The sequence below is a fragment of the Sceloporus undulatus genome, chromosome 1, assembly GCF_019175285.1.
Source record: "Sceloporus undulatus isolate JIND9_A2432 ecotype Alabama chromosome 1, SceUnd_v1.1, whole genome shotgun sequence".
NCBI classification, from domain to species: Eukaryota; Metazoa; Chordata; class Lepidosauria; order Squamata; family Phrynosomatidae; genus Sceloporus; species Sceloporus undulatus.
Genome location: NC_056522.1, coordinates 94,225,795 through 94,249,866, shown reverse-complemented (window position 1 = coordinate 94,249,866; position 24,072 = coordinate 94,225,795). Strand labels below are relative to the sequence as shown.

Here is a 24,072-nt window from a genome sequence, read left to right as displayed (position 1 = left end):
AAACCCTGGTTTCCCAAAATGCTTGTCCAATACTCAATTACACTATGCTGATTCTCAGTTTTACCTGGACTGTATCAGTTTCTTAATTGCTTAGTCTGTGATAGTTTGTCATCTGCCCTGTATTGCAGGGGAATAATTCCTTGGGGAAGATTGCTGTTATTCAAAGAAGGTTTGCCATTGCCTTCCCCTGAGTCTAAAAGTATGTGAATTACCCAAGGTTACCCAGTAGGTTTTATAGCTGAGCTGGGGGTCGAATCTTAGTCTCCAGAGTTGGATTCCAACACACAAACTACCATTTTCTAGTGAAAATTGCATGTTGATAGTTCTAGTGCTTCAATTCTTCCATGAAATAAGGAACTCTGACAAGCAACCAGCACTGAAATTAGGATATGCTTAGTTCCTAAACTATCTCAGGTTTATGAGGCTGGCACATCACTCCCCTTATATATTACTCTAATTTAATATTTTAAATGTTTTCTATTTTTTAAAAAAAAATCTAGAGGACTTTCATAATCTGAAGCCCAAACATGTAGCTTGTGTTTAAATCCTGCATTGCCCAGGACTATCTATGGCACAATCAGGAACCAGCAAATGGCTGGCTAAATCCACCATGGAATCCATTGGTACCAGATTTCCCTAGTTCTGAAAGAATTGCAGTCTTGTGATGCCAGACTGCCTTGTCTCAAAGGATTTTATGGTTGGGCAGGAAGTATTCATTGTCCCTGAATTTTTTCATACATGCCCACAGAAAATATTGTGTTTCTTCTGAAAGTGATGGATGATAAAATGCAAATAGAAGAGAAGGGTGGCAAAGTAGAATTTTGCATACACTAATGCATGAAAGCAGCTTTGTATCAGCATGCCTTCTAGAAAAATATGCATTATTTACTACACAAAAGGAGAGGAGGAAGGGCCAGAATATTGTTCTTCCCAGTAGGCTCAGGCAAAAGCAATGTTCTGCAACCTCTCCTAGCTTGTGTGTTCTTCATTAATAACATTTGCCATTTTGACTACACTTTGGTATCTCTTGGCTACATCTGTCCCTGTTTTCATGTGTGAAATGTTGGAACATATGCCTATCTGCACAGCCAACATTCAGTTCCTGCTTTCATCAAATGTGCACAATGGCCCCATACAGACAAGCCAAAATAAAGCTGCTTCGGGCCACTTTGGAGGTATGCTGTTTAAATTAGGACTGGATCATGGCTTTGGTGTGGCTTCTGGACTCTTAGGATGCATGCATCATTTAAATAGCATACCTCCAAAGTGGCCCGAAGCAGCTTTATTTTGGCCTGTCTGTATGGGGCCAATATCTCCCTTTGCAACTGCAGTTTATGGAGGAGGCTTGTTGTGATGCCACCATGAAAAATGATATTGCTGTTCCCAAGCAACTCAGGCCTCATACATACAGGCCAAAATTAAGCTGCTTCGGGTCACTTTGGAGGTATGCTGTTTAAATGATGCATGTGTCCTAAGAGTCAACAAACAATGCTAAAGCCATGGTCCAGTCCTAAAGACTGGAGCGCAGCTTTGGTGCAGCTTCTGGCCTCTCAGGAAGCATGCATCATTTAAACAGCATACCTCCAAAGTGACCCAAAGCAGCTTTATTTTGGCCTGTCTGTATGGGGCCTCTGTCATCCAGTAGCTAGGTGGCCAGTTTTGCAAAGACTGGATTTCCCAGTCCTTGTGTGACTGGGGATATAATCTTCCACATGTTTTCATGTGATCCAGGGATCCATGAGATTTGCCCCAGATCTGATGAGTTCCTTCAATCTTGTGGGATCTGAGGCAGAGAATATGTAAGCCTGCAAACACCCTGAGTTCAAAGTCCAAAAATAGTTTGTACTCAGTTAACTCAGCAGAGGTTGAGGGGAGGACAGGGCAGAATCTTGCCCTTCCCTATTTGTTGTTGTGTGTCTTCAAGTTATTTATAACTTGACCTAAAGGCAGCCCCATCATGGGTTTTTCTTGGCAAGATTTGTTCAGTGTGTGTGTGCCTTTGTCTTTGTCTTTGCCTTCATCTGGGGCTGAGAGAATGTGATTTCCCCAAGGTCATTCAATGGGTTTGCATGGTTGGGGGATATTGAATTTTGGTTTCCAGAGTCATCATCCAACTTTCATTCCACTACAACACACTGGTTCACCCATCCCTGTAGGCTCAGGCAAATGCAAACTGCAGCAGCCTCACTTATCTTGTGTAGTTTTTTCTCATTAATAACTCTTGTCATTTTGACTACATCCTGATGTTGCTTGGCCATTACATCTGTAAAATGTTGGAAAGTACATATGAGACATGAAATGGAGCTGTACATTAAAATATGTAGGTTTTTAAAAATGGAAATGTCATCAACAGGGCAGAATCAGAAAGAGCATAGAGGGAGATTCTGACATTTGTCTTCCTTGATTGAGACCTGAGGGGAAAACCCTCTTCTAAATTCTGTATTTGCTTTTGGACTAATGTGGGATTTGCTCTGTATGCAAATTCCAGTTTCAGAAGATGGGTTTCCCTCAGTACTACAGCAGGGGAGAAAAAGGTTAAACCTTTTATGGCTGCAGTAGTCCTAATAATTATCAGACTCTTATTGATACTTGCATTAAAAACCTGCACATTAAGAACAAGATTGAATTACTCCTACCTGGAGCACCCTACTTCTACCTAGAGTTCAAATAAATGTGATGTGTTACTTGCAACTACCATTAATGTCTTGAAAAGTATTTTTTAATCCATAAAGCAAACCCTGATTTGCCATTTCATATAAAGGACATCATTTCACTGTTGTTGTGTGCTTTCAAGTTGTTTTTGACTTATGGCAACCCTACAGAGAACCTATCATGGGGTTTTATTGGCAAGGTTCTTCAGAGGGGGTTTGCCATTGCCATCCTCTGAGGCTGAGAGTGTGAGATTTGCCCAGGGTCACCCAGTCAGTTTCCATGGCCGAGTTGGGATTTGGACCCTGATCTCCAGAGTCATAGGTCCAAAACACACAGGAGAAATAATCCAGTTTGAGACTGCTTTTACTGCCCTGGCTCAATGCTAGGGAATTCTGGGAACTGTAGTTTTGTGAGACATTTAGCCTTCTCTGTCAGAGAGCTCTAGTGCCACAATAAACTAAAATTCCAAGAATTCCCTAGCACTGAGACAGGGCAGTTAAAGCAGTCCCAAGACTGAATTGTTTCTGCAGTGTGTTTTGGACCATAGTCAAATGCTCCAATCACTCTACTGACCCATTAAAACTGAGCATCAGTGGATTTTGGTGTCCCCCACCTGGAACAAAACCCCATCCAATACCAAGGACCCAGTGTATTAGGGACAGAGAGGTAGTCATATGCCAGTTTTACATGTGATCAGTAGTTTAGTCTAGATTAAATTCTTTTAATGTTATTAAAATATAACTGATATTACAAAGTGGTCCTTCTTCTTAGGGCTCAGAAAAAGAAAATTTTCAGTGTTTTTTTCTCCCAGAAAAAAATAGCTTCTGAGAAATTTTAACTCATCTTTACTGGACCTTGACTAGAAAGCAGGATTAGAGACCACTGGGCTATTCTTCATGGATGTTAAATTTAAACCTATGGAGCGGAGAACAAGACAATATTTGGGCCGATATTCAGAGGTCTTGAGCCTACCTCTAGTGGTGATCTGAATAAGACTTCTGACTCAAATGATTCAGTTAATATATGTGGTACTGATATTATTTGGTGGTTTCTTGGGTTGAGAATGGCAGGAGGTTTAGAATTTGTACATCCTGCCAAGTACCTGAAAAAATATGACTCCATTATCACTGTCCCTGAGAGAGTAATGCTGACTTGCCATTTTCACAAGAGATTGACTGTCAAATCCCTTCTGATCCTTACAGTGTATCTCAGTTAATCACAGAATTCAACTTCTCCTCTCTGCCATCCATGAGATTTTCTCTTAATCTGGGTCATGTTTAGCCCGATTATAAATCTCACTGATAGAACAGTCTGCCTTTAGGATTATAGATCAGGATATACCAAAATTATTTCAGTCAGCAGTCACACTGAATTTACATTTTACTCCTGTCAGAACAATTTATATTTCTCCTTTTTGTTCCCCTTCAGTACTTTGTTGTCTTCTGCCCACCCCTGACTTTATTCATGTGTAAGGCAGTTATTACATTATTCTGTGTACAGAAAAGTTATTAAATCCTGATTATGACTTTTCAGAAAGACATTTCAGATGCATTTATGAATTTTATGACAGTGACTGAATGATCACCTCCTGCTTCTCAGTCTATGTGAAGATGGGTATGGAGATAAAATGGACTACTGCACTAAGAAGGCATGAAAAGGAAATATTGGTTTCGTGCTTGCTTCCAAGTCCAATTGAAGGTGTTGGTCTTGACCTATAAAGCCCTAAATGGCTTGGGGCTGAAAGCCTGACCAAAATATAAGATTGATCAGTGGAGGCCCTGTTACATGTTCCACCCCTCTGTGGGACTAAACTGGTGGGTACACTTAGCAGGGCTTTCTCCGTAGCAACATCCCAATTACATAATGCCCTTCTAAAGGAGATCAGGCTGGCTCCATCCCTTTTGAGTTTCTGACAGGTAGTGAAAACCATGCGATCTTAAAATTAGGAATGTCTGCTCTGAGTATTTTAAAAACAGTCTTTAGATCTATGTTTAAAAAGAAGCCCAAAATGTTGTTGCTGTGCCTCAGAGGGAGCAACTTATGGCAGGGCGGCAGCGCTGGCCAACACAACTGGGACCATGTGTAGACAGCTGTGTGGTGTTGCTATGGACTGCAGAGGTAATAGGAAAAATCCAGGGCAGCTTCAGGGCCAGAATACCCCAGGTGATTTTACTAATCATTTTCTGAAAATCACCAAAGAGCTTCACTCTTTCCTGCATTTCACCTTAACTACATTACTGCCCAGAGACATTTTTATTGGCAAGTTGTCCAGCCATCTGGACCTTCTCTTATTATTATTATTATTATTATTATTAATTATTTGCATCCCGCTCTTTTCCCAGGACTGAGACTCAGAGCAGCTTCACAGCATTAAAAACAATACAATTAAAAACATTAAACACACACACACACACACTAAAAAGGAATTAAATTATTACAGTATTAAAAAGATAGTTATTAAAAGAATAAAACATATTTTAAAAAGATAAAACTATATATATATATATATATATATATATATATATATATATATAGAAAAAACAGTATCAAATTTTTAAAATGGCCCAACATCCCAGCCTGTCCCTATAGCAATTCCTTAAACACTTGTGTGAACAAGTAAGTCTTCACCTGCTGGTGGAAGGCTATCAAGGAGGGAGTTATTCTGATATCCCTGGGCAGAGAGTTCCAGAGTCTAGGGGCAGCCACTAAGAAGGCCCTCTCTCACGTCCCCACCAACCATAGAATCATAGAATCGTAGAGTTGGAAGAGATCACAAGGTCCATCCAGTCCAACTCCCTGCCATGCAGGAACTCTCAGTCAAAGCATCCCCGACAGATGGCCATCCAGTCTCTGTTTAAAGACTTCCAAGGAAGGAGACTCCATTACACTCCAAGGAAGTTTGTTCCACTGTTGAACAGCCCTTACTGTCAGAACGTTCTTCCTAATGTTGAGGTGGAATCTCTTTTCCTGTAGCTTGCATCCATTGCTCCGGGTCCTAGTCTCTGGAGCAGCAGAAAACAAGCTACCTCCCTCCTCAATGTGACATCCCTTCAAGTATTTAAACAGTGTTATCATATCACCTCTTAACCTTCTCTTCTCCAGGCTAAACATTCCCAGCTCCCTAAGTCGTTCCTAACCGTGCTTATGATGGTGTTGGGATAGAGAGAAGGGCTTCTCCAGAGGATCTCAGAGTCTGGGCAGGTTCATACCAGGAGAAACGGTCTGCCAAATAGTGTAGACCTGAGCCATGTAGGGCTTTATAGGTATTAACCAGCACCTTGAATCGAGCCCAGAAACAAACTGGCAGCCAATGACGCTGTTTCAACAGAGGCGTTGTATGGTCTCTGTAATCTGTCCCCATTAACAGCCTGGCAGCAGCTCTTTAAACCAGTTGAATTTTCCGAATACTTTTGAAAGGCAGCCCCATGTAGAGCCCATTATAGTCGTCCAAACAGGATGTAACCAAGCTATGTACCACTGTGGCCAGATCTAGCTTTTCAAGGAATAGGTGCAGCTGGCACACAAGTTTTAAATGTGCGAAAGCACTCCTGGTCACAGCAGAGACCTGGGCCTCCAAGTTCAAAGCTGAGTACAAGATTACCCCCAAACTGCAAACCTGTGTCTTCAGGGGGAGTGTGACCCCATCTAACACATGCTGGATCCATATTCCCGGATCTGCCTTCCGACTGACCAGGAGCACCTCTGTCTTGTCTGGATTAAGTTTCAACATGTTTGCCCTCATCCAGTCCATTACTGAAGACAGACACTGGTTTAGGACCAGGACAGCCTCCTTGGATTGAGATGGGAAGAGTTGAATGTCATCTGCATATTGATGACACCGCACTCCAAAACTCCAGATAACCTCTCCCAGAGGTTTCGTGTATATGTTAAATAGCATAGGGGACAGCACAGAACCCTGAGGGAACCCACAGGTCAATGGTCAGAGGGTCTAACAGGATTCCCCCAGCACCACCTTCTGGGTTTGCCCCCCCAAGAAGGAATGGAGCCATTACAGAACAGTACCTCCAAGCCCCATCCCAGAGAGGTGTTTCAGAAGGATACCATGATCGATGGTATTGAAAGCCACTGAGAGGTCCAGGAGAACCAACGCGGACACACTCCCCCTGTCCAGTTCCCTGCGTAGGTCATCCACCAAGGCAATCAAGTCTGTACAGCACACCCGCTCCATATGCAGGCGCACCATACACAGGTGTGCCATACTCAGCTTCCACTTAAGCCATGCTGTAATCAATTGAATGGCGTGTGTACCTGTCACGCACGCACATCACGCCGCCGCGAGCACAAGCCCCATTCTATGGAATGGTGCTAGAGCTTACGAGGTATTTGCCTTACGCAGGCGGTGGTCCGCAACTGATCCCCGCATAAGTCAAGGCTCGCCTGTATTTAGTACCATGACCAGAAGATGCACTGAATGAATGTTTTGCTCACACTTCAGAAGGGGTCCTGTAACTTTATACGATTTGTACAAAGACATCTGTTGTACTTCATGTATTAGGCAGAAATGTGGGTGGTGTGACCCTCCAGATGTTATTGGACTACAACTCCTATAAACCCTCTCACTAGTTAGGACTAATGGGACCTAGATGGCCACCCTCTGAGGGTGGTACATGTATAAATCTCTGCTTACAAAAAAGAGGAAGATTCTTTAGCAGATGAACTTCTTATGAGATTATTACACTGGTAAATTGACTGGCTTAAGAATGGGCTGAGCACATTAGGAAATTTTTGTAAAATTTGCTAAGATCAGGTATTATCGCACACCTCCATGCTCAAATCAGAGGCATCGCACCCTGATCTTAGGCATCCCAACTTGATCCGTCCTTCTCCCATTCTCTGCAAAGAACGGGAGTTAACCATTCATTGCGAAGGACAGGAGAAGGATGGATTTGGGGTGGGATGGCTAAGATCAGGACATGATGCCTCCAGTGTGAGCATGAAGGTGTGTAATAACACCCAATCTTAGTAAATTTTCCAAAATTTTCTAATGTGCTCAGCCCATTCTCAGCATGGCTGATTTGACTGTGGGATAATTTTCTTAGTTCCATATAATTTTTAAAGCAGAGGTAGGCAATTGCTACTTTCCAGAAGTTACTGAATTGAAACTCCAGTCGGCCGCAGATATCATAGCCATCACATCAGTTAATCTGCAGTTAGTATGAGGACTTTTTATTCTTCATTTTGTATTCTGCAGCTCTCACTTTCTTCCATGTTTTGAGATCACATGTTACACTATGAAATATTATATTTGTAAATCAGTAAGTCTGCATTATATATATTTTTGCAAAGATTACTAAGTCTTTTGGGGGGTTTTCGGGCTATGTGGCCATGTTCTAGAAGAGTTTCTTCCTGACGTTTCACCAGCATCTGGGACTGGCATGTTCAGATGCCATTAGTCTGCTTTTGACATACATTGCTATCTCTTACATCCCTCAATAAAGATGTGATCCAAGCCCATGTATTTATGCAACCACTTCAGTATGTTTTATTCATTTGTTACTAGTTAGTCATGAATGCTTCTAGACCTTGATTGTAAGCTAGAGCCCACTTCCACACGGACACATAAATTACAGGACTGCAGTCTCTGTTACCAGTTAATACCATTTTATAATCAACTAACTGGAAGCTATGGTCCCAAATAATTTGAATTCTTTCCAGAACCAGGAAGCATCCCTTTTTTTTGGACTACAACACTCAGAATCCCTTGGTCAGAATGGCAAATGGCCATGCTGTCTGCACGGAGGATTGTTGGAACTGTTGTCCCCAAGTGGTAATGTTTCCAAGCTCTGATCCTGGCAATTTTCAGTGCTGGTGGTGATCTGTATTGCCTCCCAGGGTCATGTAATAATAAACTACTGAGCTAATGAAGTAAGCTGGAAGTTCAATGGTGTTCTCTTACCTGGGTGTGGCTGTTCATGTTGGAACTTGTAGCAGTGACCTTTCAGCTTCCACTTTCATATTTAGGTTAGGAAATTAAGACCACCAGTTGGAAGATGTTATCTAGAAGCCAAAATGCCCCATTGGCAATGCAACTGGTGCCATTTTTACTGTACAGCTTTAAGCCTAATTACAAGCTAGCAATATGCTGGAGAGCTAGGCTCACCGAGGGTTGCTTTCCCTCAGCATAGATAGGATTAGAAAGTGCCTTTGAGGTGGTAAATAAAACAGACTCGTCCTTCTATATGTTTTCAACAGAGATTTAATTCTCTATAACCTTGTGTGCAAAAACAAGAGTAATCTCTCTCTCTCTCTTTCTCTCTCTATGGGGTGACTTTAAGCTTCTTATGCACAGAATGTCCACAAATCTTCCCCTTCCACCCTTGTGAGATTATAGTTATAAGACTCTCAGCAATATCATTTGTGGACATACTCGTTTTTATTTTACATATATGTTGCATTCCTATCCTGCTTTTCCTCTAGAGTGAGCTCACTTTATCTTCACAGTGGCTCGGTGGAGTAGATCGAACTAACACCGTACATTTGGTCCAAAGTCCAAAGTCTAGTGAGTTCCCTGACTCACTGAGGACCAGGTCCCATGCAACGCTGCACAGTCATAGTGCTATGGTTCCACTTTAATTGCCATGGTTCCATCCTGTGGAATCCTGGAGTTTGTAGTTTGACGAAACAATAGAGGTTTCTGGCAAAGAATTTTAAATAACCCTTCCTGAACTGCAGATCCCAGGATTCTATATGATGCAACCATGGCTGCTGCTACATTGCAGAAATAAACAGTTTCACATGACTTTAACTGGCATGACTCGATACTATGGGATTCTAGGATTTGTAGTTTGCTGGGGCACCAGAGCTGTCTGACAAGGATGTCTGCATATCTCACAAAGCCACAAATTCCAGAACAGCATAGCATTGAGTCATGGCAGTTAAAGTGGTGCCAGACAACTTTATTTCTACAGTGTGGCAGCAGCCCATGGAATCATAGTACTATGGTTTAGAGTAGAAATGCTCCAGAAGCAAGCTCAAATGGCAGGTAGCTTGGTGTAACAAAAGGGAGTCTGCTAGCCTGTGTTGCACAGCTAGCATTGCATAATCTTGAGATTGACCCTGAATTTTAATAGAGGTGTTTATTTTTTCTCATTCAGATATTCTAAATCTCAAGTATTTGCCATCCAGAGTATGAGAAAATTTGTAAATTTTGTGCCATTCTTCCAAAACACACTGAAGCAAGATTCTCCCCACCTCCACCAGCCAAATTCAACAGGTACAGATGTTCCCAGCACAAAGAGAACTATGTGGTAGCTGCCTGCCATGTAGGCGCTAAAGATGAGGAACCTCTCATGAAAAAAATAGATGTAGCAACCCCAGTTGAGCACTATGGAGGGCTGCGCCGGCAGGAAGCCTCAATTGAGCACTATAAACATGGCTAAATAAACAGACTTTTAGAAGTAAGGCATTCAAAGCCCTGCATCTGAACAGATGGATCTGTCAGTTTCCATTTCTTCCATGCTCATTAAACCAAAACAAATCCTCAAAGTTTTTTTCAGTTTAATATGAAACCATGTGAAAACAAATATATAAATAATTAACAATAATAATAATATTCATTTATATCTTGCCTTTCTCTCAATAATGGGATTCAAGGTGGCTAACAACATATTTAAAACAATGCAAATTAAAAACAATACAAAAGCATTAAGTATAAATATAAGAGTTGAAAAACACCATTTATAAAGTTAAAAGATGAAACATTATAAATAAGTAAATGCAAACAAACCTTGAAAACATTAAAAAAAACTATATACAAACCTTTAAAATATGGGGTAAATTCAAAAGACAAATTGAGATCAAATTCTTATCCAGCCCAGTGCAGAAGAGACTCTTTTCTTGAGGAATGGGGAGGTAGAACTGGTTTGCTTAACTGTTTCATATAAGTAGTTGGAAAAGCTTATCTGTGTTGTTGTTGTTGTTGTTTTAATTCTTCAGTATAAACACTTGAGATTTAAAGATGATTTGAAGCAAATCTGTCCATGATCATGCATCTCTAACCTTGACATTTCTTCTTTTCTAATTCAGGATGAACCAGTAAACAGTTGCAACCATTCTGAAATCTTATAAATCTACAAATTACAGTTGAGATCTAGGATACAAATACTTTCCAAGTGTTTTTCCAAGAGCAAACTTTTAAGGCCTTGAAAAGATACTTGAATTAGTCCTATAAGCAAAGTCTAGTGCAGCACATCAGTATTTCTATTAATTTTTCATAGTAGTAATTTTACCATATTAGAATCTAGTCCTTTTTCGAGATACACACACACACACACACACACACACACACACACACACACACACATATATATATATTTCAGTTTACAAGATATATTAGGTTTTTATTAGGTCCAGTAATAATTATTCCAGAAAACTTCCCTTGATACATTTTAATAGCACAGAACTTGTACTCTGCCCTATAGGAGATCATGCTGAGTAAACATTTACCAAAGTTGTGGGGTATTTTGTAAAGTATTTTTTTTCTTTGTTAAAGTTAAAGCTTCTAAGATCTTAAGGAAGGTTGCTTTACGTGTGCTGGTTTGCTTGCTAGAAAGGGCTTTCAAAAACCAGTGGCTTTTTCTGCTGTTTCATTTGAACAGCCAAGCAGCATAGCTCCAATACCCTTCATATAAATTTCACTTTTAGAACATCTGAAGCAGAAATGGTTTAGAATACAATATAGTATTCTAATTAATGATAGTCAAACTTACACTTCTTGTACAATCACTGTTCTCCTGTTCCTTCTTTTTGGTAGGTTTTTTTTTAATCTGTGAGCCACCTTAGGTCCCATTCTGGGAGAAAGGGAGTATATAAATGAAATAAATAATAGTTCTCACAGTACTTAAGTTTAGAAGGGAAGTAAAATGGTTGTATAGTACTAGTACAATATTCATAGCCTGTTCTGGAATATCTACTATAATGAGATGAGATGAGATATGAACTGAAACCATGGCTTAGTGATAATAGTCACAGTACTGTAACAAATTAGACTAGTAAGTTTATTGCACCGGGTTCTCGGCCCGGCCCAGCAGGAAACGGAAATGAGTGGGGGACGGATTTTACCGCACACACCCGTCCCTCACTCGTTCCGTTCCCCCTCTCTTCCCTGCCCATTCTGTTCCAGAGGGGATGCTTTTTGAGAACTGTTCAGAACAGTTCTCAAAAATTTCCCCCTCTGGAACGGATTAAGAACGGAAGAGAGGGGGAACGGAATGAATGAGGGACGGATGCGTGCGGTAAAATCCGTCCCCCACTCATTCCGTACTCGTTCCTGCTCCTTCCGTTCCGTGCTCAGAACGCATGGAAGGAACGCAGTGCGATAAAGTTCTAGATTTACATTTAAGGAGTCCTATTACAGTTTCTGTTTCTTTCACCATTTTAAATCTCACTATTCACTCGAGTCTTCCCCAACCCCAAAGTTATCATGAAGTAATACAAGAACTTCTTTCCCAGGAATGTTAAATGTAATTGATTTTATAATACAGTCACATCAATGTTTTTGAGAGACAATGTGGTGTAGTGGTTTGAGAACTGGACTGCAACTCTGGAAACCAATATTCATATCTTTGTTCATCCATGGAACTCCACTGGATGATCCTGGGAAAGTCACATTCTCTTAGTCTTAGAGAAAATCTTGACAAGACAGTCCTGTAATCTTGCCCTAGAGTCACCATAAGTCAAAAACAACTTGAAAGCACACCACAGCAAACAACAACAACATACCCAAGTTAACAAATCATCTGAAAAAAGCTCCTTTTAATGAAATCTTTTTATGTCCACTGTGTCCAGCCCCATTTCCTCCTCATCCTCTGACTAGCTGAATTTTTAGCAGCATTAGCATTGGGAGGATGGTGAAGAAGGGCTGGAGAACCACAGACTTTTGGTGACATCCGTAGGGAGGTGCAGGGAGTACAGTCTGCACTGGATGACACCCCAGAAGAGGGGTGACATCCGGTCGGATGCTTCTGCCTTTGCTGCTGTGCACTGGTGCCCTCATGAGTAGAATTCTGGTAATTGTAGTTTGTTATAGCACCAGAGCTCTGTCACAGAGAAGGCTAAATGTCTTCCAGAACTACAGTTCCCAGAATCCCCTAGCATTGAGCCAGGCAGTTAAAGTGGTCCCAAACTGGATCATTTCTGCAGCGTGGTTTGGACCAATGTTAGCAATTCTACTGTAGGCAAGTATGCATGCCTATCATAGGGCACCAGTGTTGCCAATCACCCTTGAAGGAAATCCCCCTGAAAATCCCCCAAATGCCCCCAAATTCCCCGGGGCATCTGGGTCAGGGACAGGACATCCGGGTCAAGGGAACGCAAAGCACTATGGGAAGGCAAAAGGGGGCGGGGACTTCTGGGTCGGTCATTTTTTGGACGGGAATGGTATTTTCATTGGGGGGGGGGGGGGGAAGTGAAATAATTCCCTATAAATGGAAAGGCTTTTAATTCCCCAACCGAAATTCCCCATAAATTTTAATACCTGGAAATTCCCCGAAAAGGCTTTTTATTACCTGGAAATCGGGGAAATTCCCCAGAAATTGGCAACACTGAAGGGCACATAAATATCAACTGCCCTGACAATCCCTTAGTGAGCATGCCTGAACAGTAAAAAAGAGAGAAAGAGGAAAAAGCAGAAAGCCTACCTCACAAGCCACCTCAAGCATACAGTGGTGCCTCGGGTTACGAAATTAATTCGTTCCGCGGCCAATTTCGTAACCCGAAAAGCCTTCGTAAGCCGAAATGCCATAGGCGCTAATGGGGAAAAAGCCGCGGCTCCGCCGCGGCTCCATTTAAAATAGCGCCGGAGTTTTTTCGTAACCCGAAAAAACTTTCGTAACCCGAAACAATAATTCCCTATGGGAATTTTTCGTATCCCGAAAAATTCGTAACCTGGGTATTTCGTATCCCGAGGTACCACTGTATTTGTTTTTTTAAAAAAATACAGATGTATAAGTGTGGCCAACAAAATGGAAATCATAAGAAAGGTGGAGGCTGGTGAAAGGAGGAAAAACATCCCTGACTGCATTTTCGATGAAGCTTTCAAGAGGTCTCCAGAAGGGTCACAATGTTTTTGTTTAGTTGTGAAAGGCTTACCAGACCTGGTTGTTTCAATTTTCATGGGTATAATATTTAGTTTTGGATAAAATGTTTACTGAAATATGTTGAACTGATGTTCTTTTTATGGTATATGGCTTATGATATGTTTTGTAAATTATTCTGTCTTTTTAAATTATTGTAACCTGCCTTGAATGCCATTGTATGAGAAAGGTGGGATATAAATCATTGAAATAAAATAAAATATGTTTTCCAAGTTATTTCTGCCTCTGGTACTAAATTTTCTGTTAAAGAAGTAATGCCAAGGAACACATATACTTCGTAAACTAAGGTATACTTGAAATCAGTTATCACCAATTACTAGTTTTGCAATGGTCATTAGCTAAGCCACAAATTCAGGAAATCTCATAGGATGGAAAGAATATTAAAATATCTTTAAAAATAATGTTAAATGACACTTTTTTCAAGTTTCAGAAAACTATGATAAGAAAAAAAAAATCCACAGATTCTACATCCCTGGATTCCACAATCCAGGCTTGACAATATTCAAATAAAATATTACAAAAAGGGAACCTGTATTTTGCCATTTTATATAAGGGACATGATTTTACTATGTCATTGCATATAATCAGCCTTTAGCATCCATGGATTTTGGTATCCATGGTGGGTCCTGGAACTAAATCCCAGCATTTACGAAGGGCCCACTGTGTTCTTAGAATTAAAACTGAGGCCTAACATAGCATCTCAGAAGACCTCCAAATACTTCCAAAAGGGACTTCATGTCTTTAAGAGCTACAAGAAATTAATTTCCTATAAATGTTACCTATAAAGTTCATTGTACAAACTTTCACTATTCTCTCTAGGGTCACTGTGCATGTAACTTGTAAAAGGACATTTAAGAAACATGGAGGTCCAAAAGAGTTGAATACATTTCTCCTTTATAAGGCTGGGTTCTAATGTGGTCATGTGTATGGAGTGCTTTCAGAGAGAAGATCAGTGTTGGAAGGCATCTTTTGTTTATCCTCAGTTTAAAGATAAAGAAAAATAAAAAGGGGGGAAATGGGCTTTGAAGTTGCCCATCAACACCTAGACCATACACAGCAGATCTAGCACATGGACAGCTTTCACCTAATCAGTATTGTCCCTACCATTCTGAAATATATGATCTTCCCACTTACATTATAATAATTATTTCTAGATTTGCATATCAGGGTGGCGTAGTGGTTTGAGTGTCAGACTATGACTCTAAAGACCACGGTTCGATTCCTAGCTCGGCCATGAAACCCATTGGATGACCTTGGGCAAGTCACATGCTCTCAGCCTCAGGGGAAGACAATGGCAAACTTCCTCTGAACAAATCTTGCCAAGAAAACTCCATGATAGGTTTGTCTTAGAGTTGTCATAAATCATAAGTGACTTGAGGGCACACAACAACAACAACAACATTGCTATCAATATATTAGCACATGGAAGTACTATGAAAGCACATGTCTTCTTTTGTTGTAATTTTTTGGTGATACAGAAGAGGGGGCACAAGCTTATGCCCCACCTTGTCACTTGCAGCAAAATCTGGAAAGGGGAGAAATATATTCCAGGTTATATGAGGTTGCAGGCTGTTATTTTATACCCAGAATGAAATCCAGCAAAGAGGGGTTAGATTTTAAAAAATAATTTTATTTTTACACTGTTTAAATTCCTCAGATTGGTTTTATTGTACACAGCCCTGAGAACTTTAGATCCAGGCCAAGACAGAAATACTTACATTAAATTAAATTAGGTTCCAGTTTAGCCATGTAAATCCCTAATATCATTTAAAGGGGGCTTTCACATCCTTCTTGACACATTCCTATGCATAAACCCTTCCTTTTTTAAAATCCACCCTTGATCTAACCGGCAGCCTATCAGACCAGATATCTAAATGTTAAAAATCCAAATGATGCCCTAAATTTGATTTTAAAGAATGCCTCTTTGCTCCACAGCCGCCCTGGTTTCTTTCCAGTGCAGGGTGCTAGCCTGTCGAAATCAGTGCCACATTCTCTCCCCCCCCCCCCCCACTACACACACACCAGTAGTCCTTTAAAATTAATAGCACATGCAGAGGAAAAACTAAACCCCTTTGACGTCACTCTTGAAAGGAGGAAACATAAACAGAAAAGGCTCCACTCCAGCAGCTCGCAGAGGCTTAAGCTGATTGGGCTGCTTGGCTGTGCTTGTGGCAGTTGACAGCACCTCCCAGCTAGGCAATGCTCGGCCTTCGACTTGCTGCTTAACACTCAGACAGTCAGAGACTGCAGCAAGCACAGCACAGCTCTCTATCCCAGTACTTGCCTGGCAGAAAAGTGCAGTCTCCTCTTAAGACTCTTTCTCCCTCCCCTCCTCTTTCTCGATCTGCTTCTTTGGGTTATCTATCTGCTTGGGCTTTGCCTCCTCTCCAGCACCAGCACCACTACGCCCACCACTCCTGCCCATGTTCATGTGCACCTTTCTCTGCCCCCTTGTGCTTCTGACTTAATTATTCACTTCATCCTGGATGCCATTTCTGGATCCTGCAGTACAAGTCTTCATGAACAAGCTGCACTGCTTACAGATTTCACGGCATTCAAAGGTCACAGAACTGCCACTATGGTTAAATGTCTTGTTTAATGGTTGAGGTACGTAGAGCAAATTTGAAGAGGCTGCGTGTGTTTATGTTGTCACTGCTGGGATTGTTGTTGTTTTTGTTCTAAACCGGGGCTGGGGGGTTGTTTGCATTTGCCATGCTTAATAGGAAAAAGTTGTCTTTGTACTTAAAAGAAAAGGCTAATGGTCTGTGGAAAATGTTCCTGAAATGTTCTTACCTGTCTTTTCATTGTTGTTGGCATTTTCTTGAGTCAATGAAACCAGGAAACTTGCATGAATTATAACTATAATAAATGCAAAGAATAATCAAAAGGGTTCTGGTACAATGATACATTATGGCCTTTAGGAGAGTGAAGGGTTATTTCCCCCTATAATCTGTTGTCTGGTCTTGAGTATTTCAAGTTTGCTTGGTCAGGACAGTCCTTTAGGTGACTGAATGCTTAGGAAGAGATAATGAGGGATACATTTTTAAAAAATGAATAACAGGGGTGTGGGGCAAGCAGAATGTGTATATCCAAATATTTGCTTAGGAATATATGTTATAAATGTTTAGTGTCTGGCAGTTTCAGCTGGCTTGGATTTCAAAATGCAAAGTTAGAAATACTCATGTGCTCCTTTAACTTCACTGGAGGGGAGATTACCTATGTCAATATTTCATCTCTTTACTTGTGGCTTTAACAGCTAGCTGAAGAAAATTTTCTGGGGAACTTCAGCTTCTCAGGACTGTTTGGTGACATGTGCATTCAACTGGTCATCAAACAGCAGCCTGTAGTCTTAACTTGGATGACTGTGGCAGCATTAAAGTGACCTGCATGTGCTGCAGGAAACACGAGCGATGGTTCAAAACAGAGCTCACATTGTTTTCATGAGTGTAGCTGCAAACATGCCTGTGGAGAAGGTGATCACTTGGAGAGATAGCAACTGATGGCCTATCATTTAATTAAAGCATAGCAGAGTGGCACATTGTCTGATTATGAGGCTGTAAGATTTAAACACACTGGAAGCTCTTCTGAGCTGCTGTGGGTGACAAAAAGGCAGTTGTTTTCATGGGAGAAAAACTTGCTCTTAATGGTAGACTCATTTTGCTTTTTTAAACAGGTGATAAATCCAGAAATATTGGATGGGTCATCCTGACAAGGCACTTAAAAGGTTTAAGAGGGGAGAAACAAATTAACTGCACTTGATTCCTAAGTACCAGCTTAGGAATGGCAAAATATTAGCTCCAAAATGCAGACTATCTGCTATGTGCTGTGAATGGACAATTGCTATTCTGCAGTGCCTGGTGGAAAAAACAAGGACTTTGTGTATTACAAATGCATAACTGCAGCTCCTCCATTTCCTTTGCTTTATCTTCACTGATGGCTGCAAGAACAAAGAGACTGCTGTCATTAATAAATTGCTTAATGGCACATCTCACATGTTGTGCTAGAGCATCCCTCTTTCTTTTCCAACAACCAGCATGCAGTCAATTTTTATTAGCTAGCAAAAGACATTCCTTTCTCTTTCCCAGTACTGTTGCCTTTCTCCCCTTCTCCCTCCACAGTAGAACTTCTTTTTCACAGAAAGTGCTTGCAAGTTCCAGAAATCAATGGGGGAGAATTGTTTTTTCCTACTGTGTATAAATTGTTCCTTAGTTTAAATAGTCACTTTGTAAAGGGGAAAAGAATGTGAGGAAGGCAGATAATTTTGCAAGGAGGGAAGTCTTCAAAGTTTCTGAACTTTCTTGAAGGAGCTTCGTTTCTGAGGCCTTGAGTTTTATAATGGTGTCAAACACAGGATAAATGTCACTACAAAATGTTTAACTGTGTAACTAACACAAATCCATGGGTCAAAATTGGTAAGTGGAAAGAGAATTCTCCTTCATTATCCATCCAAATGTCTTGATTAGCCAAAGCTGTTGGTCCTCATCTAGTTCTGTTTTTAAGTCATAGTGAAATTAACAGAGCTTGAATTAATTACAACCAAAGGAGAAGCCACATATTTCAGTAATTGGGGAGGTGTAGGAGAAACTGGCATTACATTCAAAGTTTTCTTCCAATCTGCCATAAATGTGTGATAACTTTAACTCCATAGCACAATTTCATCATTTTGTGTGCGTTTCCCTCTCCCTTCTATTGAAAGCCAAAGACTTAGCATGGAGATATGGAAATATATAATGTGGCAATATCACATCATGGCAGAAAGGATATTTCATATTGCATGGGAAAGATGGGGTAGCCCTTCCATTAGACAGAGTGAGATGGCAGCCTCAGGCAGCAAATTGCTAGCATTATGATTTATGAAGAGGCAGCAAACTGTTAGCCCATTACATAGTTATTGGGGGGGGGGGATTTTGTTTCTGCCAGACATTTTCTGTCTCAGGCACCAAAGTAACTTGGCCAGATTAAGGTACTACTGTATGCACCAAGAATTGGAAGTGGGTGGTATGGGTGGGATGTCATTTGCTGATCTACCTCAGCCAAGAAAATGTCTTGGGCAAGGCCTGGGGACAGCACATGAATTTGAATAGGCAAGGTACTGTATTCAGCAGTTGACAGGTTACTCCTGTATGTAACCTGTAGTATGCAGTTTTGGAAACATATTGCTGTGGTTCGTCTTATTGATTTCACTACATTTTGGGCCCATTGGACATTTTTTACATGAACATTTTAAATGTCTCCAAAATATCTGAAGAAGGAAACTTTAAGCTAGAGAGCAGATTTTTCTTCTTCTTTACTAATGGTGATCAAACTTCTTAGTATGCATTCTAAATACAGGGAACAAAACAAAGTGGGGAAATAAAGTTACACTTTGCAGGGATTCAAGAAGCTACTGTACTTCCTATATTCAGATAGTTGTTGTTGTTGTTTTGGCCTCAGTGAAGCTAACACAGTCCGATTGTACATCATGATAAACACTAAAAACCCATCCAGGCACATCTCTTGCACTGTATTAGTTTGTGTACTTAATCACAATCATAGGCATCACTCTAACCAGGATGATGCAAACCTTGGATTTCACAAGCACATAAGCAGGCATGCTTTGGTGATTCCAAAAGCTTTGCTGTGAAACTTGGCATTCTCTTGCAGACAGACGGGGAATAACATTAAAAAATGTCCCCTTCTGAAATCAGACAAGTATTCATCAACTCTTGATTTACAGGTTCTACTGCTTGGACCCCATGAAAAGTAAAAGCCAATAAAACATGTCCAGTTTTGGACTTAATAAAGATACCATGAACTTAATGTATGCCAAAAATTAAAACATTGAGAGCAGCTTCAAAGACAAGTCAGCAACAATAGAAGATGAGTCAGTCACATGCCCTTTATTGTGATTTCCTGTATCAAGGGCAGCATCCAAAAATGATTCATATATTTATTATTTATGGGTGAAACTCTGGAGACCAGAGTTTGAATCCTTGCTTGGCCACAAAAATCTAGCAGGTGACATTTGGAGAGTCACACTCTCTCATTGTCTGAGGAACGCAAAGGCAAACCCCCTCAAACAAATCTTGCCAGGAAAAAAAAAACATAATATGGGTGCCATAAGTCAGAAATTACTTGAAGGCATATAACAACAACAACTGCAACAACAGCAACAACGAAGTATATGTAAATCTTCTGTGCTTTCACCTCTTGATTATAATTTCCAATAGCATTGTGTGAGAAAGCTCTGCTAATTTTTTATTTCTCCTCATGGGATACCATTAATGGACATCTGGTTTTTATTTAGAAAGCACCTGTCAGCCCTACTTTTTCAGAGCTTGGGAAAGCTACCTTTTGGGACCCTCTCTTCCAAATCCCACTGGTGTGCTGGCTGGGGAGGGGTGAAATTCTGGAATTATTTTCTAAAAGAAGAAAAGACAAAAGACAAAATCTTCACATTCAGCACATCTTGATTGGCAAGCATTTCCATCTAGCTTCTTTCTATGGCCTGGTCCAGACAGGCCCCTTAGCACGTTCTGGTGACGTGCTAGGGTTGCCTCGGGGCACCGTTTCCAGACGCCCCGCAACCCTAGCATATCACCAGGACGTCATCGCTGCAAGGTGCCATATACATGGCACGCGTAGCAATGACGTCACTACTGTGCTGCGTCCAGATGAAGCCGCGCAGCAGTGCTGCCGCCACCTATTTGTGGGGGCGCAAAAACGAGCCGCGTTTTAGCGCTCCTTTTTCTTTAGCATAGCCACACCACACAATTTGGTTGCTGTGGCATGGCTACGGGAGAAAGAGAGGAGGATCCGGGCCACCTCTTTCTGGCGATCTGTACCACGCCTATGTTATTTCTAAGCTAGAACACCAGTGTTCCATGCTTATGATCAATTGATACTCCTGTTATTACCCACAAATGGATCCTGGTCATATATTGGTCTGAAAATGAAACAATCCCCAAGAGACATTGTGCAAAACTGACAAGTATTGGCAATAATGCGAAATAGTTATTAACATTGTTCTCTTCTGGGGAGTTCTGACTTGCTGCAAAGTTTCATCCTACTGGCAAAAGCAACCCTGTAATTTCCCACACCATTCTTCATCTGGAGTGAGTCACACTGGCCCTTGGATGAGCACCTAAGTGAGAAACTGTGCTGCATTTACTGATATACAAATCAAGCACCATCCAAACAATATAGGTTTCTGCAAGGCAGGTGCTCTTATATGCTCAGTCATCTTCAAAGTCTCTATATTGTTTTATGTGGTAGGAGTGGGGGGACATAATAGTGATATTTAGAGTAGAAAATAATACAATGGACATGTTTCTATAAGACACACTAATACCAATAGACAAATGTGTCTCTTCTCCATTCTCTTTTACTTAAATGTATTTTTCCTTGCTAATCATCATCCATCTCTTTCAAAAATAATGCAGCAGTCCACAGGTGTGTGTGTGTGTGCGTGCGCGTGTGTGTATCAATAAATTTGCAAGGTAGATGATCCCAGCTACAGATTTCATTGACACATGGAATTCTGGCATTGTAAGGATGTCGCCCCTATAAAATAGGAAATATTCCAAGCCAGCAAATTCTGTGGTAGATTTTGCTAGCATGTCTAGTTGCATTTATTTGAAAGCAGACCACTATTCCCCTCAGATTAAAGCTGAGACACATCTGGTGAAGAAACATCATAATGTGATCAAGGGGGCAAAAGTTATAAACAAGGAGAAAGACACAAGGCAAGAGAGGCCATCGCAGTTTGCTTTTCCCTGAGTCTATAGGGAAGGACAACATTCCACCCCTTCCTCTACTCTACATCCCCACCCTGCTGAATTAATTGAGTGCAAACTTCTCTTGCATTTTGAACTCAGATTATAGCAATTGAAAAGAACTAAGGACAAAGTGGGAAAGTGGAGGGAGAAGAGAGAAACTGGAACATTGAAAAAGCTGCTAAAAAAGTGGGAAAACAGGGGATTAATTGGAACTGCCCTTGTCACATTGGGACAATTGGAGGATATATGAAAGTAGACAGAGAAATTTGGTATGAACAGACAGAAGTGGGACTATCCCTGCTTACTAGGCTGCACACACATTTATTTATCTGAAAGCACACATGCATTTTAATAGAGCATTTTAAATATAATTTTAAAATCTTTTTTCTACTTAAGCCAATCCATATCAAAATCATTTAACAAGACACTAGTCCATGCTGCATACTAACTAGAGAGATGACATCTTTCTGGAATTCTTCTAGTCATCCCAACCCTCCATTACTTAAGGCCTTGTTCCCACTATGGTTTAAACTGGATCGTAATTCCAAATGATTCGTTTTAAACCACCATGGTTCACACTTAATTTGAATCATTGAAGCAATTCACAAAGGGGGGACATGGTTTTTACCCATTTAACTCAAGTCAAAAAGATGTTGGTAAAATGGGGTATTTTGGGGGCTGAATCGATTTATTTGGAAATAAATCGATTCAGCTGAAGTGAGAAACAGGCAGATTTGAATCGGATTCGAATCCACCCTGGTTTCCACTGGCAGCAGCTTCCCCAGCCTCCCGGCCATACCTCCATGCCTTATCTGTCCTCAGTCCTCTGTTCTCCCAACCTCTCCTCCACCCCCGGCCTACCGGTATGGCCAGGAGGATGGAGGGAGGCATGGCAGGGAAGTCACAGCTGTTGTTTCCTGCACCAATTCTTGAAACTGGTGCAAAAATAGTGGGAACCACACTGTTTGCTAAACTGGTTTCAGGAATTGGTTCAGGAATCGAATCAAGAGGTAAGTGGGAATTGGGCCTTACAATAATTTCCCCATGACTTCTATGGGAAACTGACAAAGTAGAAGGAGAGCCTCAAAACTGCATTGTTTTCTTTCTGATTAAAGTCCATCTGAATTAGGAAAACTCTTCATTCTCATTTGCATAAGATGGCAGCAGAATAGATGGCTGAGGATAATTTTCCAGGAGTTACTGAAACCCAACAAAGATTTCTCTACGTTTGTCCGTTTCAATGATGTGCAGAAAAGCAATGATGAGTGGAAGGAAACTGACAGTGATGAAACTGTAAGGCTCCCCCCCCCCACCACCACCAAACTTTGTTACTTTTAGTAAGTGAAAGCTGTATTATACTGAGCTAGTACTGTATTACACTTACTGGAATAGTTTTAGACAGGAGATTTTCCAGCACTGAGAAATTGAAACTGGGACCTTTTTCTTCTTTCCTGGGCCATCATTGGTGGTGTGGTAATAAGGCAGAAGAATAGAACTTCTCATGAAGGTTTAAAGATTGGATGGCTATTACATCAACTTCATTTTGCAGGCTGCAGAAGGGATACTAATACCGGTTGGTCCTGCTCATGCTTGTTTGCAAGAGACTTGGTAAACATTTCTATTGTTAGTTTGATCAAACAGCTCAGCTCTTACAAGTTTATCTTGCTCATCTTAATTGCCAATAACATGCTTATTTAAGTTTGTAGCACTATAAGCAAAGCAAAACATATCCAGAGATTACAAGATGACAGGCTGGAGTTAAGTTAAAAGATAGTTTTAATATGCCTATAGTTCTTTTGTCTTGTTTAAGCACATTTTAAACTTATCTTACTGTTTTAGAAACTCATTGATATTCATCCTGGTGTGGTAGCTGCTAAATGAAGTTAAACCAGAGTTTGAGGAAATTGCTTTTTTGGACTACAGCTCCCAGAATCCTTGGAACAATATGATCATGTTGGTTGTGGGATTCGGGAAGCTGCAGTTTGAAAAAGTAACTTCCCAAAGCACTGAGTTTATCCTTACAATCAGAACAGAACATCATGTACCTAAGCACTCTCAGAGAAGAGGGAGATGCCGGAGTTCTGCTAAGTAATTTGTTCCTTTGGTGATTTTTTCTTATTTTAGGGAAGCAGTTATTTAAAGAGGTACACTAAGAGCAGCTTCCATATCTTTGATAGTTTTTTAAGACACAGAGGAGAGAAAAAGTATTCTTTTACTATGTAGTGACATTTTCCAACAGGGTAGTGGTATCAGTCTGTTGCATTAAAAGAAAAAGTGCCTTGGGGTGAAGCAGGCAGGCACGAAGGAGCATTCACCAGCTGCAATCATTCTGGGACCATGGTGACCATAAGATCCGCTCCTGAAGCAGCCCACTGCTATGGTCTCAGATGGGCCACTGGCCTCCCCAAAGGAACCGAGCCCTTCCCAGAAGGCATCTGGCTCCATCCTGGCTTCTGAGGGAGAGAGGGGGCGGGCCAATCCCATCAGGCCTCCCCAAAGGAACCGAGCCCTTCCCAGAAGGCATCTGGCTCCATCCTGGCTTCTGAGGG

At 41.0% G+C, this 24,072-nt stretch overlaps 1 protein-coding gene across 3 annotated transcripts in view; it reads left to right on the top strand.

Annotated features, from left to right (window-relative positions):
- PDE7B (phosphodiesterase 7B) overlaps positions 1 to 24,072 on the top strand; it is a 264,361-nt gene that overhangs the window by 36,710 nt on the left and 203,579 nt on the right. For 2 of the 3 annotated variants that reach the window (XM_042445798.1, XM_042445796.1), the window contains exon 1: positions 15,915 to 16,373. The exons of the other annotated variant lie outside the window; for it this stretch is intronic. In XM_042445798.1, the coding sequence (XP_042301732.1) occupies positions 16,353 to 16,373 (21 nt within the window). In that variant the 5' untranslated portion in view covers positions 15,915 to 16,352. Of the gene's footprint in view, positions 1 to 15,914; positions 16,374 to 24,072 lie in introns of those variants that run through there. 3 annotated transcript variants of the gene reach the window in all.